This window comes from Hemibagrus wyckioides, linkage group LG10 (assembly GCF_019097595.1).
Source record: "Hemibagrus wyckioides isolate EC202008001 linkage group LG10, SWU_Hwy_1.0, whole genome shotgun sequence".
In the NCBI taxonomy this organism is placed as follows: Eukaryota; Metazoa; Chordata; class Actinopteri; order Siluriformes; family Bagridae; genus Hemibagrus; species Hemibagrus wyckioides.
This window is the reverse complement of record NC_080719.1, coordinates 1,817,501-1,834,766: the sequence shown is the minus strand read 5'-3', so window position 1 is coordinate 1,834,766 and position 17,266 is coordinate 1,817,501. Positions and strand designations below refer to the sequence as shown.

General features: G+C 45.6%; 1 protein-coding gene across 10 annotated transcripts in view; it reads left to right on the top strand.

Annotated features, from left to right (window-relative positions):
* Positions 1 to 17,266, top strand: part of sox6 (SRY-box transcription factor 6) — a 170,881-nt gene that overhangs the window by 61,583 nt on the left and 92,032 nt on the right. For 7 of the 10 annotated variants that reach the window (XM_058400753.1, XM_058400758.1, XM_058400752.1 and 4 more), the window contains 2 exons: positions 1,724 to 1,970; positions 4,694 to 4,904. In XM_058400753.1, coding sequence (XP_058256736.1) covers positions 1,724 to 1,970; positions 4,694 to 4,904 — 458 coding nt within the window. The remainder of the gene's footprint in view (positions 1 to 1,723; positions 1,971 to 4,693; positions 4,905 to 17,266) is intronic. The other 3 variants (XM_058400755.1, XM_058400759.1, XM_058400751.1) reach the window with 1 other exon arrangement.

Genomic DNA, 17,266 nt, shown 5'->3' with positions numbered 1-17,266 from the left:
TGAAGATGAAGGGTAGATGGGTGAAGATGAGGGGTAGATAGGTGAAGATGAGGGGTAGATGGTTGAAGATGCAAAGTAGATTGGGGGTTAGAATAGAGTAGATGTGGAATAGAGAGAGGTAGATGGGTGGTAGATTGTAGTACATGGGGTAAACAAAGGGAGATGGATAATCACTCTGGAAAAGGGTGTCTGCCAAATTCCAAAAAATTTTGATGGGGTAGAATAGTGTAGATGGGGAATAGAGAGAAGCAGATGGGTGGGTGTAGATTGCAGTAGTTGGGGTAAACAGAGGTGGATGGGGGTAGAATAGAGTAGATAGGGAACAGAGAGAGGTAGATTGGTGGTGGATGGTGATAGAAGGGTTAATTGAGGTAGATGGGGTAGAATAGAGTAGAATAGAAATGATGGGAATAGACTGAGGTAGGTGGGGTAAACAGAGTTAGATGGGGTAGATGAGGGTAGGTGGACAGACGCAGGAACAGACTCAATTTGCCGTGTCCATCTGACTTGTTTTCATCCCCCTGATGGACTCCATGCTGTAAAACTTGGCAGAGCTGGGAGATAGAGTTCTAGAGGCACCTTGGGCTTCCTTCATTACCCAGCCTGCCTCGCTTTCATCTCCCAGCGGGCAAGAAGAAGACATTAGTGCACAGCAGAGGGAACCTTGACCTCTAATTCCCATGCCCTCTGGTTCCGGTGCCAACTCAACCAATAGTTTTTTATTTCACTTCAACTCTCGGTGTCTCACTCACTTCATAGCACAGCGTAGCCCTCCCCCGGCTAATAGTTAGCGGTGTGTGTAGAGTCCTGAGGTGCTGTTTAATTGCTGGATATCCAGCATAGATAAACCGCACAGAGCAGACGCAGGGAAAAGGGGATTAGGAGTAAACATGTGCTGGCTGCTTCTCAGCACTTCAGATCAGTAGGAAAGCCTTATGATACAGTTATTTATACCAAGAGCTTAATTAGATTAGCGCCCTCCGTATTAATTTCCCCCATTGTACAGATCAGCGTGTGTGCGTCTGTGTATTAATTGTCGGGAAGCTCAGAGGCAAGCGGCGCTCGCAAAATTTCCACCCAATCCTTTTCGCGTTCCTCTTCTCTTCTTACGTACCTGGTGCTTGAGGGGCATCGGTGACTTCGCTATGTTGCTCGTTAATTTGAATCATTTTATTGTGTGAAATAGTGGCGTAGTAAAATCTCTGGTCATTTGTAGAGGATGAAGATGAAGTTAATTTGAGAAGAAGAAGAAAAAAATAAAACAGCGCAGTTGGAATTTTATGTCTAGCATGATGAGTTGTTAAAGCCAGTTAATTAACTGGTTGTGTGGTGAAGTAAATTTTGCTTCACTAAGCTCGTGATTAATGCTTAAGAGGAAAAAAAAGCCACGAATAACAATGTTTTACGGTGTCTCCTGCGATACGAGCCACACTTTTTGGATGTTTATTATGGATGTTATTACGGATGAAGGAAAAGATTTCTAGCTTTCGTTCCTCTTAGCTTGTTCCTGTTTTGCTCGTTAATCAGACGCCTTAAAATCCTCCGCGGCTGTTTATGTTAAATAAAGGATTAAAAAGAAACCCTCGTTCAGTCCAAGGGCTTTCAAGAGGATCTTTGAGAACATCTCAGCTCAGCTTCTCAGGTTCTGATGGAAAAATCTGAAAAGACTGAACATGTTCCGCACGGTCTGACCTTCTCTCTCTGTTTTCTCTCCGTGTCTCAGCAGAATCATGTCTTCCAAACAAGCCACCTCTCCGTTTGCCTCGGGTGCAGACCTGGGCGAGGACGGAGCCGGTCAGGAGCGTCTGGTTTGGGAGAAGGACGAAGGCACGGAGCCGCTGGCAGCGCCGCAGCTGCCCATTCACAACCTGCTGCACGGCAAGATGCACGGTGAGGAGCTGCCTCCCGTCAGCAGCAGCGTGCCGCCTGAATCCGACTGGGACAGCCTGGTGTCGGCCCAGCAGCGCATGGTGAGAAACACACACACATCCCCAATGCCAGGAAGCGGGTACGGAGTCTACCACAGACCATTTACATTCAGAAGACTTGCTAATGTTCTTAGTACATGACTGATAGATGATGTATGGGTTCCATCACATGTTCTAATGGGCCGAGGTTCTGTTCCAATGACCCGGTTATTTATTTAGCGAATAAAACACTCAGCCTGGAGCAATTACAGTAAAATAACAAAGTGGAGATACCACTGTTAACACCCTGACACTCATCTTTTTCTCTTCTTATTGCCAACGAGTTCCTGTTATCTCTTATATTATAGCAGCTTTCCCTCACCAGGCTCTATTTATTCTGTCTCAACGCCAAGCCAAATGCTAGTTCTGAAATGACAGGCGACATGATTGACAGGCTACTAATGCTGATGATCAGACTGTTTAAATTTCACTCCACAAAAACTTGCTTACTGCCCCTTTAATTCACATTTGACTCTCCCAGAACATAATGTCTATAATCGATCAATAGATTCATAAGAAATTTCAGAGTTTCCGCTCTTAACATTGACTTATTTCATCCCAGTTGTGAGGGTTAGTGCTTCTCCACCGTCATGGCTGCTGAAGGAGGTTAATTTTAGCGACGCTGAGCACCGTCTAGCTTCTCCGTCACGTATACACGCACACACGGCCGCTAAACACTGCGTCCCGGCTGAGACAGGATTTTTGTCCCAAGGACAAAGCCCGAGTGTAACGGGGTGTCCCTTTGGAGACTTCTGGAAAGAAGACTTTGGCCAAATGTTTGGCTTTGAAGTCTAAAGCCATCCGCGAGTGGCTGGAGATCCCTGGTGGAGTGAAGAAGTCGCAGAGAGCGAAGTATTGAATTACATTTCGCGTCAGAGCCGTTTTATGAATCTATAAATAGGGAGACAATAAGAGAAAGAGAGAGAGAGAGTGGGAGTCTGAGTCCTTGAGCATGTGTGTGTGTGTGTGTGTGTGTGTGTAATCGGTCTCTATGGCTTCTCTCTATTGGACACAGTCACTTGAAGAGTCTTTGACAGGACCTCATTGTTTACTGCTTAGAAAAGGAAATTTGTCTCCTCCTCCTCCTCTCTCACTGCTGACCCGAAATCCCCTTAATCCGGAACAGAACTCAAGCAAGTTTACTGACCCGGAACTAACCAGAACCGTCGACAAGTATATTAGATTACTTTTCCTCTGACATCACAGGTATCTGCTAACGAAATATTGTGGTTACACTACAGTGCTGTGGAGTTCTGCATTCTGATTGGTCAGGAGGTGTTGATTAATTTCCTATTACAGCAGTGACACACAACTCACACTTTTGTTTAAAATCATTATCGTTTCTATAGTAACGGCTTGTTCATGGCGATGTGTACGGAGTCTCCAGTTTCAGTGCTTCGTAACAGTCCAAAGTTTTCCAACATTTTATACGATATAATCCGATGGACTTAACTGTGGATCTGCTTCTTCACATCAAACACAGGGGGGTGTATTTCTGGGTGGTCTCTCCTCCTCCTCCTCCTCCTCTCTCTCTCTTATGTAAATGCAGCATGTTGCTCAGGTGCTCGATATTACAGCATGTGTAATTGGATTAAAGAGAGCTTTTGTGTGATCCGTGTAATTAGGAAAAGCGTTATCAAGACAGAAAGAATTTCTCCTCCGTCTTCTTGGGCTTTATCATCCTCTCTTCATCTAATGAGGGAAATATTCACGCTTTTTGAGAGCTCACCTTTAAATCTCGGATTAATATTTTTTTTTACGACGAGGTAGAGTTGTTGCTGTAGTGTGTAGTGAGTTGTGAGACAGGAACAGGTGTTGTGTTGTAAAAGAAACAGAGATAAATACTAAAAGAGAAAGGAGTGTAGGGGTGTGTATTCTCTGGCATTGACCTGGGTGATAAAAACCCCCGTGCCAGACCATTGCTCTGAATTATCTGCTGCATAATCACTTTGCCCCGGTGCCCTCGTGCCCTGTTGTCCGTCTGTACCCGGGGCACCACGCTGCACAGAGACCGGCTGCTCCACATGCACATCTGCTAACCTCTCTCCGCTCTCAGCTCTTCACATTCCTGCATATTTTCAGGGATTAAGCAGCTCTGTATACAGTACGATGGAGCAATCCTGTGCTCGTCTTGGACCCATCCCAGAATTCCTTCCTCCCAGTTCCTCTGCCCCTCATCAATCACAAGCTGCCAGCGTTTCACAATGCCATTCCGGGAGGAGCTGGAACGGGCTGCTTCAGGATTATTAGTGCACGCTAATAATACTTTTAATCTCACGTCACTTTTTTTTAACGGTGTGAATTCAGACGTGAGATTCCTTCTCTCGATTTAAATATAGAGAAAGTGTTTAGCGAGGGTTCGGATCTCAGGCAAGAGCCCAGTTAACCACTAAACCACGCGCAGGTGGGATCGCAAAACAACAGCAGCTCCAGACAGGGCTGAGATTTACGAGTGCCCGCAGGGTTCAGCGCAAAAGCAGCCAGCCACCGGAGGAACCCGACAAGTTGCTCCGACTCCAGCACGTTAGCATGGAATTTCGTACAAAACATTAAACTTTAAAAAATCGAACCATTTTCTGATCATCTCGTGTCACTTCACGACTGGAAGATCTGCAAATGGTCTCCTCATTTCTTTCTCTTGTGGCATCTGGGAAAACACTCAGAAAAATATTTGAGGCCTAAACAATCTCCTCTCCTCTCTCTCGCTCTTTGTTTTTCTCCTTTAGGAGTCAGACAGCAATAAAGTATGTTCCCTCTACTCCTTCCGGAATAACTCTACCTCTCCGCACAAGCCGGAGGAGGGGGCACGGGAGCGAGGCGACCTGCTGGGAGCCTCCGCCTTTGGAACGCCGGAGCGTCGCAAAGGGAGCCTGGCCGACGTGGTGGACACTCTGAAGCAGAAGAAGCTGGAGGAGATGACAAAGACAGAGCAAGACGGTAAGAGAGGCCTCAGTGTGTGTGTGTGTGTGTGTGTGTGTGAGAGAGAGGGAGTGTAAGTGCATGCATGTGGACATCTGTGTTTGTACATGTTCATGCACAAGTGCCTTATTCATGGCTTTAGCAAGAGCCCACAAGCTGTGCATGGACGGCTTCAGGCATATATCAGTGTCCTTTTCTCTCACTGCGTCTATATTCTCATTTTCATACACACACACACACACACACACACACACAAGGCACACACTCAAACCTGGGAGGACTGACGTGGCCATGTTTCCAGTTTGTTCTGAACGGGTTCCAGTGTGACAAAGAGTGGGTGGCACTACACCTCGGGCTTAAGTGTGGTCCTCACGCTGCTCCAAGCCAAACTCTCAGACCGTAAAACACACGCCAGCGACCCGACGCCAGGAACATTACCTTTTTATTCTTCAGCACAGACGACAGCATTCATTCCGCAAAATCCGACTCACCCTCGACCCAAAATAAGTCTCTCTCTCTCTCTCTCTCTCTCACTCTCTCTCTCTCACTTCTTCACCGTGACTTTTTCCTCGATCGCCGACATACACAACCCACACACACACGTTCGGTTAAAAATGAATAATTTGCATAATAATTTTTTTTTTAAAACAAAATATTAAACAATATGATTCAGAAGTAATCAGTTTCATATAACGCATTGTTGAATATATTTCTAATGCATAAAAGATTCTTTAAATACTTTCTATAGGCCATTACACCATTTTAAACAAAACATGAGAGTCTATCTATGCATATGTATGAATATGCAAATTAGGGAAACACCCCCACTACCGATATTGCGTGAGATACACTTTATTTGTTTAAAAATACATTTTCTCTTTCTTTTCTTGTTTAAAAATACATTTTTGTGATTAATATCAGAAAAAAAAACATTTCAAAAATGATATTACCACATCAACAACAACAATTTTAGAAATATGCATAATTAATTCGCTAGCTTATAATGCATGATCTCCGGCTAAAAAATTTTTCATTCCACATATTAAGAAATTAAAATAAAAAACAAAAAAACAAAAACAGGATTATTTGTACAGATTATTTTGTACACCTTGACAATCATGATTAAAATGTGAATGTCTATGAATATGCATGAATATGCAAATTAAAACCTGCCCCTTTTCCTTCTGTTATCATTAATGGTCTAATATCATGACAGATCCATGTGTGAGAGAGAGAGAGAGATAGAGAGAAAGAGAGAGACTCAATTTGAATCATATTTTTTCTGTGATTAATTTAATATTAGACTAACATGTCAGAAACAAACAACAACAACAACAGCACCTTTTTCCTCATCTAAACATCATGGTTTACATTTCAGATAGAAAGTCTCCCAAACATGATGTATATTTATCGATTATTTTAACATCATTTTTAGATTTGTACTATTAAGAATTTTTAATTGCATTTTAGCTTAGGCTTTGGTGCAATTATTATTATTATTATTATTATTATTATTATTATTTTAGGCCCTAGTGTTAGCAGCTAAAGCAACACGTCGCTCGGGAGCCAGGAGGATGTCAGAAAAACAAATATTAAGAATAGTTGCTTTAATAGTGCCTCTACTCTTAATTAGAACTAAGTAAGAGTGAATATAACCAAACATACCACACACACACACACACACACACACACAGAAAAACACACACTCACTCCAAGGCTTCTCCCAAGAGACACACTCGACTCACTGGAGCGTCTGGGGAGCACTTCATCACATGAATAAATTAGACCTTAATTCAACTAAAATCATTTTTCTTCTCCAACTTTTTCAGCCTGTTTTCTTCTCAGAGTCTCACTAATAATTTATTCGTCGTTGCCGCTGGCCTTGCGCAGTCTGGCAAAGGTCGAAAAAATATTTTCCTCGACCCGTTTTAATAAACAGCGTCGGTGTACGTGAGAGTGCGGTGTCTGTTATTCTCCCCGACTTCCAGCATGTCGCTTTCTTATTTGGATTGGATTTGATTTGCGAGAAGAAGAAGAAGAAGACTGAGGACCGCAACGGTCTCTGTTGCTTTTCATAAAGATTTATTACTCTGAATCTCATCCTCATCGTTATTGTGAAGCGTGATTCGATTTGGAAAACGATTATTACTGAGTCGTTCAATACACACAGGGAAATTCAACAGATATTATATTTTCCGGCGGGTTTGGTAGACGTGTCGATGCGATTTCCCCCGGCTTGTGTCCGTGATTAACCGCGTTCGACTGGAGGTTCTCGTCAGCGCAAAGGTCTAGTCTCATCACGCACATTAGCTCCTGCTCTCGTTTTAATGCTGCTGCGGCCTTATGCTAATGAGTCCCAGCTGGTACGGCCGGTTCTCTGCAGAAATCCGAGTGGTCAAGTGCGGCTTGTAATCGCGAAGGCCGTATGTTTAGTGCTCTGAGGAGAGGGTGCTTCAGCTCTAGTGTACAGCTGTGTTAATCTGGACTTAATGGAGAAGGAGACCTCGAGCCCTGATCACTTGCGCCGTGTGAAAATAAACTCGAAGAGTTCCCGGACTCGCGCTCGGCGTAAAAGCGTGACCTTAACGCTGAAGCTTCCTGAGAGCTCTGAGTGCTCTGATTGGCTGTAAATTACTGGGCATGGGCGGCTAATTTTTGTCTAGTGTACTAGGCAGCTGTGTGTGCATGAATTAACCCTTTTATTGTGACTCCAAAAGTAGCCTCTGTCTTTGTGTCGTGACGGATAGGCTGGGCTAAAAGGCTAAAAACATCGCCTAGCTTACAGCCAGATGACATGAAGGCATGGAGAACAACTGTTGCAGCTTTGTCTTCGGGACTAAATTCGAACCATCTGTCTGCTCGTTGTAACTCGGTGTAATTTGCTCGTTCTGTTCAGGAGGTCACGCAGCCCAAGACCGCCGTAATCCGGACCTTAATACGTCCGTTTTAGCGTCCTGTTTGTGATGTCAGAGTAAATATCACGGTATCATTAAGCACCATTTAAGGTGGTGCAGTGGGTCGATACGACATTACTTCGTCTTCGTGACGCTCTCTCTCTCTCTCTCTCTCTCTCTCACACACACACACACACTTAATTAAATGTGTACGACCAGCCTGAGAGTCGACCGCTCTCAAATTCAATCAGGTCTATTAGAAGTGGCCGGCGAGGAAGTCGGCCCCCGGATCGTCATCTCGCCGCTGCCTCCTCTGAACCCGTCCCGTCCCGTGGCCAATCGCCTCCGTCCCTTGTCGGCTCCCTCCTCCTCCTCGCCCCTCTTTTTTTCCTTCATCCTGCCTTCCCTTCACTCGTCTAACAGGTCCTTAAAGTGCTTTAAGTGCTTGTGACCGCTCTAATGAATGAAAATGTCCTCCCCAGGCCCGGAGGACTGCATTAAGCTGAATAGTCACCTTCACTGTAAAAGCTCCTCCACGGCCGGCCGGGCCTAACGATTGTGTCTGCCGCTTATTTACCGGCTATTGTAAAATGCATTATTTATGGAGAACTCTCTAGACGACACTTGTCAAAGAGTTAAAAATGTCAAGCATAAGTAGGGAAAGAAAACAGAGAGGGGTAGGGGGGTGGAGTGGGGTAGGGGTGGCTGGGTAGGAGAAATAAACTAACATGGAATGTAGGGAAGGAAAAAAAATTAACATCCATTACAGATCTGCTGAAGGTGACCTTCTGGGGGTTCAGGAGCAGTTGAAGCTTTATGTAAAGCACTGAAGTAATAATCAATATGATTTCACGCTGATATATATATATATATATATATATATATATATATATATATATATATATATATATATATATATATATATATATATATATATCCACACACACTCACACACACGCACACACACATCTTCTTTTACTGCTTCTGTAAAAGTCTGTAAACTTTTTTGTTTCCTCTTTATACACCAAACTCCAAATGGAATCGATAATATTGTCAAGAAAATTCATGCGTAAATATAAAGCACAAGCTCAGACACGGCTCGGATCCTCCCGCATCGCTCCACACAATGCCGCTCTGGGTTTTTTTTTTGGTTTTGTGTTAATACAGCCATGCCTTACAGGCACTGACACACCAGGGGAATTTCTGACAATGCGCTCAAGTCGTGCAGTTTTCATTTTTCCAGTCCCGCAGTAGTTTGGACGGCAGCAGAACCTCGGAGAGTCAGACTGGGTATAGTTAAGGAAGCCCGCAGCTTTTCTGAGTCTGGGCATCGGACAGCATTCGTCTCTGCCAACTTAGTCAGCAGTCTTGTTCTGGCAGGATCGCCTGCCCGTGGCTCCTGGTAAAAGCTCGTTAGCTGCTAATCCTGCGCTTACAGACGTGCTTGTGTGAAGACCAGGGTTACACCTTTCAAACGATACGTGGCGGAGGTTCACGCCGAGGTCTGATCAAGCATAAGAAATATATCAAACCTTCACTCGTGTATTCACTCATACCACAGCAATTAGCTTAATGATTATTAGCTTTTGTTTTTAATTGTTTTTTTTTTGTTAGAGAAAAGCGTAAACTGCTACTAAAAGTGCAGCACATAAAAGTGTATCAACAATAACGCACATTTTTTTTAAGCAATATTGTGTTAGAGAGAACGCATTAATTCATATAAACCGCGCCTGCACAAAAGAAAAAAAAACATTCAACACCTTCTGGACCAATCAGATTCCAGAATTTATTCTGAATGAAATAGACAGATAAAGCTTTGTTTTATTGTGCGTCCTGAAACACAGTCCGAGTCTCTTAGGACGAGATCCCTTGCGTCAGCATTCTTCGGCAGTTGTCGGGATCCAGCATTCTCCTCCAGCTTTTCGGCCATAAAGTGAAAGGACGGGGTCGCGTCCCACTTTTAGCTTGTGTGGGAAAATCATGCCAAGTGCATTTCAGAGGCAACAGGTGGAGAGTGGAGAGCGGCCCTGTCGAGGAGCGAGTGAATTACGCCACCCTGGGTGACCCGTGTGACAGGACGAACAGTTGCTTCTGTGGCCTGGGTGAAGGTTTTCTCTGTGCGCGGTAACCCTAGCTCCTCCGAGGGGGTGCGCTGAGGAGATGGCGAGGGGACGCCAGAGAACAGAGACACGGCTGCTCTGTGTACACCTGGAGCTTTGTGCATTGAGTCGAGCGTAATGAGTTTAGCAGGAAGGAGGGGGTTCTGAGGGCTGGATGCGGCCCACGCGAGGATGTCTCTCTGGGGTGTGGGGGATATTTGCAGTAACCCCCCTGCTGGAGCTACGGCTAATTCTCGAGCAGGTGAGCTGCAGTCGCAGCTGTGTACGTGGGTCTACGTGACCTCTCCCCTCCGGAGCTCCAGTCATCTGGAATACTCCGCCGTCTATCTTCATCAAGATGTGTGTGTGTGCAGTTCTATGTTCAATTCTATTCTATAATTTTATTTATTATTTATAAAAGAGCAAAAGCAGAGATGCAGATTTGATTCCTTAAAGAGGAATCGAGGAAACTCGTGGCCGGTGTAACGTGAAGACGTGAAGATGTAGCCTCACTCGACACGTGGCACGATTTCAAGCCGGTTGTGGAGAGATGTGGAGATTGATGGTCCGGGGGCAGAAAGCCGTTTTCCCGTGTGTCATTTGGGTTGCATTTTTATGACCCCTTTGAAAAGGCTTCAGTTGAAATAATGGAGCGGAGGAGTAAGAGCTCTCATCTCTCTCTCTCTCTCTCCCTCCTGCCTCCTTGTCATCTGCCTCTGGGTTTATTCCACCTAATTAATAGGAATCTTTGTTGTAATGATCCGTGGCACTGGCCCCCTTGACTTGATGCATATGCAATGAAGTCGAGGCCTCTCTTTAATTCCTTGGCCGGTCGCCGGAGCGAACCTGAATATTTGGAGGCGCTCTTCAAATGCATCACTCCGTCCACCAGCACTGGCCGAACATCAGTCAACCTCTTTTCCTCTCTCATCTTCTCTCTCTCTGCTTCCTTTAATAGGGTTGGCCCGCTGCTGTCCACCTTTGACTCGCTCTGCTTGTCTGAATAAAAGTGCCTGCATTAGATTAGTGTGTGTGTGTGTGTGTTTGTGTAAGTGTCGGTGTCGGTGTCAGTGTACGTTAGCGACGAGGAGTGTTTGAAGGTGTGTATCCGTTCAGGAACCTGGCTTGTCACTTTTATTCGAGCGAGACCGACGAGACACACACTGGAATGGCTTGTTAGGCCTCGTCTTGATCAAAAGCCGCTCTCTGGTCTCTGGTCAACGTTCATGTCAGTCTGTGAAGCAGACAGTAAATAGACTTCTGCTTCTGGTAAAGGGGAAAGCGTGGACCTGGCAGTTTGTCATGCTGTGAAAAACACAAGCAATTCTGATGAGAAGAGGCATCTCTCTCTCTTTCTCTCTCTCCCTCTCCCTCTCTCTCTCTGTCTCTCTCTCTCTGTCTCTCTCTTCTTGACACCTGGTTCCAGAAGAAAAAAAAAAGATTCGTTCTGCAGGAAGGATTAGGATACTTTCACATTAATTTGAATCCGAATCAGATTGATTTTTTTTATTCATTTGGTTTCACATTTGACATAATTAAACAAATTGATTCAAATTCAAACTGATTCAGGTCTAAAAGGTCTTATTAGATGAGCAGAAGCCAAAGACTGACTCTCTTTTTTTTTTAAAGTGAGAGAATCAGAAAGAAATTAATTCTTTATCTTTGGTCCCAAACTGTACATAAATTGACTGTACTGGGTGGAAGGTGAAAACATTCTCCTCGATTCCTTGGTCAGAAATATGTGGAAACAATTTAAATAAACCTTTATCCAAGTGTTTACAGAAATCATGAAGAACACGGATAAAACAAACTATTCTTTATACCCCTGTATATAAATACTTTTTAGTGCATCTTGGATATTGCATGGCGTTCCTGCAGCGCTTCCTGCAGGTGAGTCAATTCAGAGTCGAATCGCTTTATCATTAGGAAGTGAAGCGAGGCTGAGTCGATTCAGAGTCTAATCACTTTATCACTATAAGAGTGAACTTTGAATCAGTCTAAATGCTGTGTATGTGAAAGCGCCGTTCCGTTTAGTCCTGTGGACAGAACCACAAGGCTTTAATCTCCCTATCTCCCCCCTTTGGTAGCTCAGCAGGGCCTCCAAACCCAGAATCCCCTGCTCTAAATAGAGCACTTCGCCTTTGCGGATGACAAAAGAGGCAGCTGCTCCTGCCTCAATGTGCCATTCTTTGAGGCCCTATCGCCTTCCCGCACCGACTCGGGTTGCCATTAGTCGACAGTAGCAACTGCTCAGGAGCATTCCAGGAGCCATCTTCTCTCTCCAGCTCAGCTGTTGACTCGGTCCCCCCCCCCCGAACGCCACCCCGCACCCCCTCTCATACAGGAAGGCAACACAACGCCTCCATTGTGCCTCCTCCCTTCCCAAGGCTCTGTCATGGAGCTGGAGCTCTCCAGATAGGAGGAAGCAGGACGCAGCCAGGGGCCATGAACAGAGCTGTATTTGTCCTTCTCCCTCACCGTAGGTGCTTCTGCTCCTCAGCTGCATCTGACGGGACTCTCACAGAGCTACGCCGCAGTACCGGAGAAGCAAGGGTTAAACCTTATCTGCGTGAGTCGGAGTGAATACGGTCCAACAGAACCCGGATCCGAGACGAGACCTGGGCTTTTCCACCAGACAGTGCCATGGGGTTCAGCTCTGCTCCGGCTCTGGAGCTCATGATGCTCTGCTCATGATTTCCTTCAGAACGCTAGGGTTAAACCAAACACACGATATATCATAATAAATATTCCAGTAAATCTCACATTAGGATACAGTTCACAATGGCGATTATTCTTTCTTTCTTTCTTTCTTTCTTTCTTTCTTTCTTTCTTTCTTTCTTTCTTTCTTTCTGTCTTTCTTTCTTTCTTTCTTTCTTTCTTTCTTCCTTTCTTTCTTTCTTTCTTTCTTTCTTAGTTTGTTGTATGGTCTTGGATTTGTTGCCTTGTTTTAAAGAGTAAAGTGCTTCTGCTCTGTACCTGAACATCTTTAGGATGTAAGGCTTTGGGGTGTCTGATCAGAAGGCCATGCTTCGGTTCCTGAGCAGGTTCCTCAGCTGTTTTCTGTCTCAGCAGATAAAATCCTCACCCACGTGAGCAGATATCTAAGTCAGAAGCAGCATGAGGATGCGACACCTTCTCCACAGCCATGGTCCTGAAGGCCAGGAGCAGGTTGTCGGGTTACAGAGCAGGCCGAGGGTTTTTAATTAGCTGCTGTTTTATGTGACCCTCAGTGTTTGAAATAGCAGAGCGAATCACGGGGAATGCTGACATGCAGGAACAGCAGGCCGCCCCTTTAATGAGCCCTAAATCTGTCATTGTGCAACGGGAGCTTCGTATGGAATTAACAGCAGCCTTTCTGTAGATTAAAAAGCAGAGAGATTACGAATTAACCCTTACATCACTTACACCACACACACACACACAGGCGCACACAAACGTATATACAAACATGTATATATATGCACACACACATACACACACATGTATATATTTACACAAACATGCGCACCTACACAGATGCACACAAACGTATATACATACACATCTATATATATGCACACACACACACACACACACACACACCAGATCTTTCTTGTTGCCTGTTCTTTCTTTCTTTCACAAATTCACAAACTTCCATTCTCCTCTCCTCTCCTCTCTTGGGTCCCAGACGTGAATATTTCACACGCACTCGTGACGTCTCGGACTCGAACAAAGGCGTCGTTTTAATCGTCTGCAATAAAAACAATCGTCTCTGTCTTTCATCTTTGTCTCTTTTTTTTCGTCCCAGTAAAAGCTCACATGCTGCAGAAACATGAGATGAAATGTCAGAAGAAACAGATACGAGTGTGTTTTACTGTGCTGCCAGCTCTCTGCGGCTCGGGTGGCTGTAATTATCATCCCTCTCTCCGCTCTCTCTCTTTCTCTCTCTCTCTCGTCCTCACGTATAATTTGAAGTCTGCTCAGGTCGAGTGGTTAATATGCTTTAAGACCCTGTCATCTATTACACGTCATCATGTTCCAATGATAGCTACAGATTACGGCTCTGGATTATAATTAATGAATTGATGGATGGATAGAGTTTTTCTCCTCTTTTCTCTCTCTCTTTTTTCCCCCTACAACTCCAGCACCACTTAGCATAATGCTGCTGCAATTAGTGATTTTGGTAGTGAGGCACTTCACATGGCTGTCACTTCCCCTGAGTGTCTGAGGAAGAAGAGCAGTGACCTTCATCACTACGCTCCCATAAAACCACAAACACTCCTTTTCACTTTGTAAAGTTTTTACTTCTCTCTCTCTCTCTCTCTCTCTCTCTCTCTCTCCCTGCTCGTGGTGTGGTGTGGTGGTGACAGACGCTCCGTGTGAGGTAGCTCGGTTCTCCCAGCATGCTTTGCAGCGTACGGTTCAGTTGAAAGAGGGAAGCGGTGGTGATTGTTTCAGCGCTCCGGGCCAAACAAAGGGCCATTGAGTCTCTTAGAAGCGGAATATCCAGGGAATTTCCTAGGAATGGGAATTCTTAACCTTTTGAAGTGCCATGGTTACTGTGCATCTCAGAACTCTCAGCCTGGGGGGTAGGTGGGGGATGGACCACATGATGACCCACAATGAGAAACAGGAACCGAGAGGAACTCTTAGGAACTCTTAGCACTGTTGGTACTTTAGCTCATGTATAGGAAACACATGATGAACTTGGACACTGTAAACAGAACCCGACCCATGATACTCTAAAGAGAATCCATTGCACAGAACCTGCTGCAAAACACCGTACATAGAACCCACTACACAGAACTGTGCATAGAACCCAATTCCTGGAATCCTAGCATAACCTGATGTACAGAACCATGCATAGAACCCACTGTACAGAACTGTACACAGAACCTACTACTCAGAACTATACACAGAACCTACTGCACAACAGCATAATCAGAACTTACTGTACAGAACTGTACACAGAACCCACTGCACTTGAGAACATTATCACGTTGTAATTAAGTAAAATTCATTTTTAATTATTATTTAAAAATCACTTTGTTTGAGAGCTGTGTCTGTGAGAGAGCTGTGTATATGAGAGCTTTGTGTGTGTGAGAGCTTTGTGTGTGAAAGCTGTGTGTGTGAGAGCTGCATATGTGAGAGCTGTGTGTGTGAGAGCTGCATATGTGAGAGCTGTGTGTGTGAGAGAGTTCTGTGTGTGAGACCTGTGTTTGTAAGAGCTGTGTGTGTGAGAGAGAGATATCTGCGAGAGCTGTGTGTGTGTGTGAGAGAGAGTTGTGTGTGTGTGAGAGAGATATCTGTGAGAGCTGTGTGTGTGTGAGAGAGAGCTGTGTGTGTGTGTGAGAGAGATATCTGCGAGAGCTGTGTGTGAGAGAGAGCTGTGTGTGTGTGAGAGAGAGAGCTGTGTGTGTGAGAGAGAGAGCTGTGTGTGTGAGAGAGAGCTGTGTGTGTATGAGAGAGATATCTGCGAGAGCTGTGTGTGAGAGAGTTGTGTGTGTGTGAGAGAGAGAGCTGTGTGTGTGTGAGAGAGAGCTGTGTGTGTGTGAGAGAGAGAGCTGTGTGTGTGAGAGAGAGAGCTGTGTGTGTGTGAGAGAGAGAGCTGTGTGTGTGTGAGAGAGAGAGCTGTGTGTGTGAGAGAGAGCTGTGTGTGTGAGAGAGAGCTGTGTGTGTGTGTGAGAGAGAGCTGTGTGTGTGTGAGAGAGAGCTGTGTGTGTGTGAGAGAGAGAGCTGTGTGTGAGAGAGAGCTGTGTGTGTATGAGAGAGATATCTGCGAGAGCTGTGTGTGAGAGAGAGCTGTGTGTGTGTGAGAGAGAGCTGTGTGTGTGTGTGAGAGAGAGCTGTGTGTGTGAGAGAGAGAGAGCTGTGTGTGTGTGTGAGAGAGAGAGCTGTGTGTGTGAGAGAGAGAGAGCTGTGTGTGTGAGAGAGAGAGAGCTGTGTGTGTGAGAGAGAGAGAGCTGTGTGTGTGTGAGAGAGAGCTGTGTGTGTATGACAGAGATATCTGCGAGAGCTGTGTGTGAGAGAGAGCTGTGTGTGTGTGTGAGAGAGAGCTGTGTGTGTGTGAGAGAGAGAGCTGTGTGTGTGTGAGAGAGAGCTGTGTGTGTATGACAGAGATATCTGCGAGAGCTGTGTGTGAGAGAGAGCTGTGTGTGTGTGTGAGAGAGAGCTGTGTGTGTGAGAGAGAGAGCTGTGTGTGTGTGTGTGTGAGAGAGAGCTGTGTGTGTGTATGAGAGAGAGAGCTGTGTGTGTGTGAGAGAGAGAGCTGTGTGTGTGTGAGAGAGAGAGCTGTGTGTGTGTGTGAGAGAGAGCTGTGTGTGTGTGTGTGAGAGAGCTGTGTGTGTGTGTGAGAGAGAGCTGTGTGTGTGAGAGAGAGAGCTGTGTGTGTGTGTGAGAGAGAGCTGTGTGTGTGTGAGAGAGAGCTGTGTGTGTGTGTGTGAGAGAGAGCTGTGTGTGTGTGAGAGAGAGAGAGCTGTGTGTGTGTGTGAGAGAGAGCTGTGTGTGTGTGTGTGAGAGAGAGCTGTGTGTGTGTGTGTGAGAGAGCTGTGTGTGTGTGAGAGAGAGAGAGCTGTGTGTGTGAGAGAGAGAGCTGTGTGTGTGTGTGAGAGAGAGCTGTGTGTGTGTGTGTGAGAGAGAGCTGTGTGTGTGTGTGTGAGAGAGAGCTGTGTGTGTGTGAGAGAGCTGTGTGTGTGTGTGAGAGAGAGAGAGCTGTGTGTGTGTGTGAGAGAGAGCTGTGTGTGTGTGTGTGAGAGAGAGCTGTGTGTGTGTGTGTGTGAGAGAGCTGTGTGTGTGTGTGAGAGAGAGCTGTGTGTGTGAGAGAGAGAGAGCTGTGTGTGTGAGAGAGAGAGAGCTGTGTGTGTGTGTTAGAGAGAGCTGTGTGTGTGTGTGAGAGAGAGCTGTGTGTGTGTGTGTGTGAGAGAGCTGTGTGTGTGTGTTAGAGAGAGCTGTGTGTGTGTGTGAGAGAGAGCTGTGTGTGTGTGTTAGAGAGAGCTGTGTGTGTGTGTGAGAGAGAGCTGTGTGTGTGTGTTAGAGAGAGCTGTGTGTGTGTGTGAGAGAGAGCTGTGTGTGTGTGTGAGAGAGAGCTGTGTGTGTGTGTTAGAGAGAGCTGTGTGTGTGTGTGAGAGAGAGCTGTGTGTGTGTGTGTGTGAGAGAGCTGTGTGTGTGTGTTAGAGAGAGCTGTGTGTGTGTGTGAGAGAGAGCTGTGTGTGTGTGTTAGAGAGAGCTGTGTGTGTGTGTGAGAGAGAGCTGTGTGTGTGTGTTAGAGAGAGCTGTGTGTGTGTGTGAGAGAGAGCTGTGTGTGTGTGTTAGAGAGAGTAGTGTGTGTGTGTGAGAGAGAGCTGTGTGTGTGTGTGTGAGAGAGCTGTGTGTGTGTGTGAGAGAGAGCTGTGTGTGTGTGTGTGAGAGA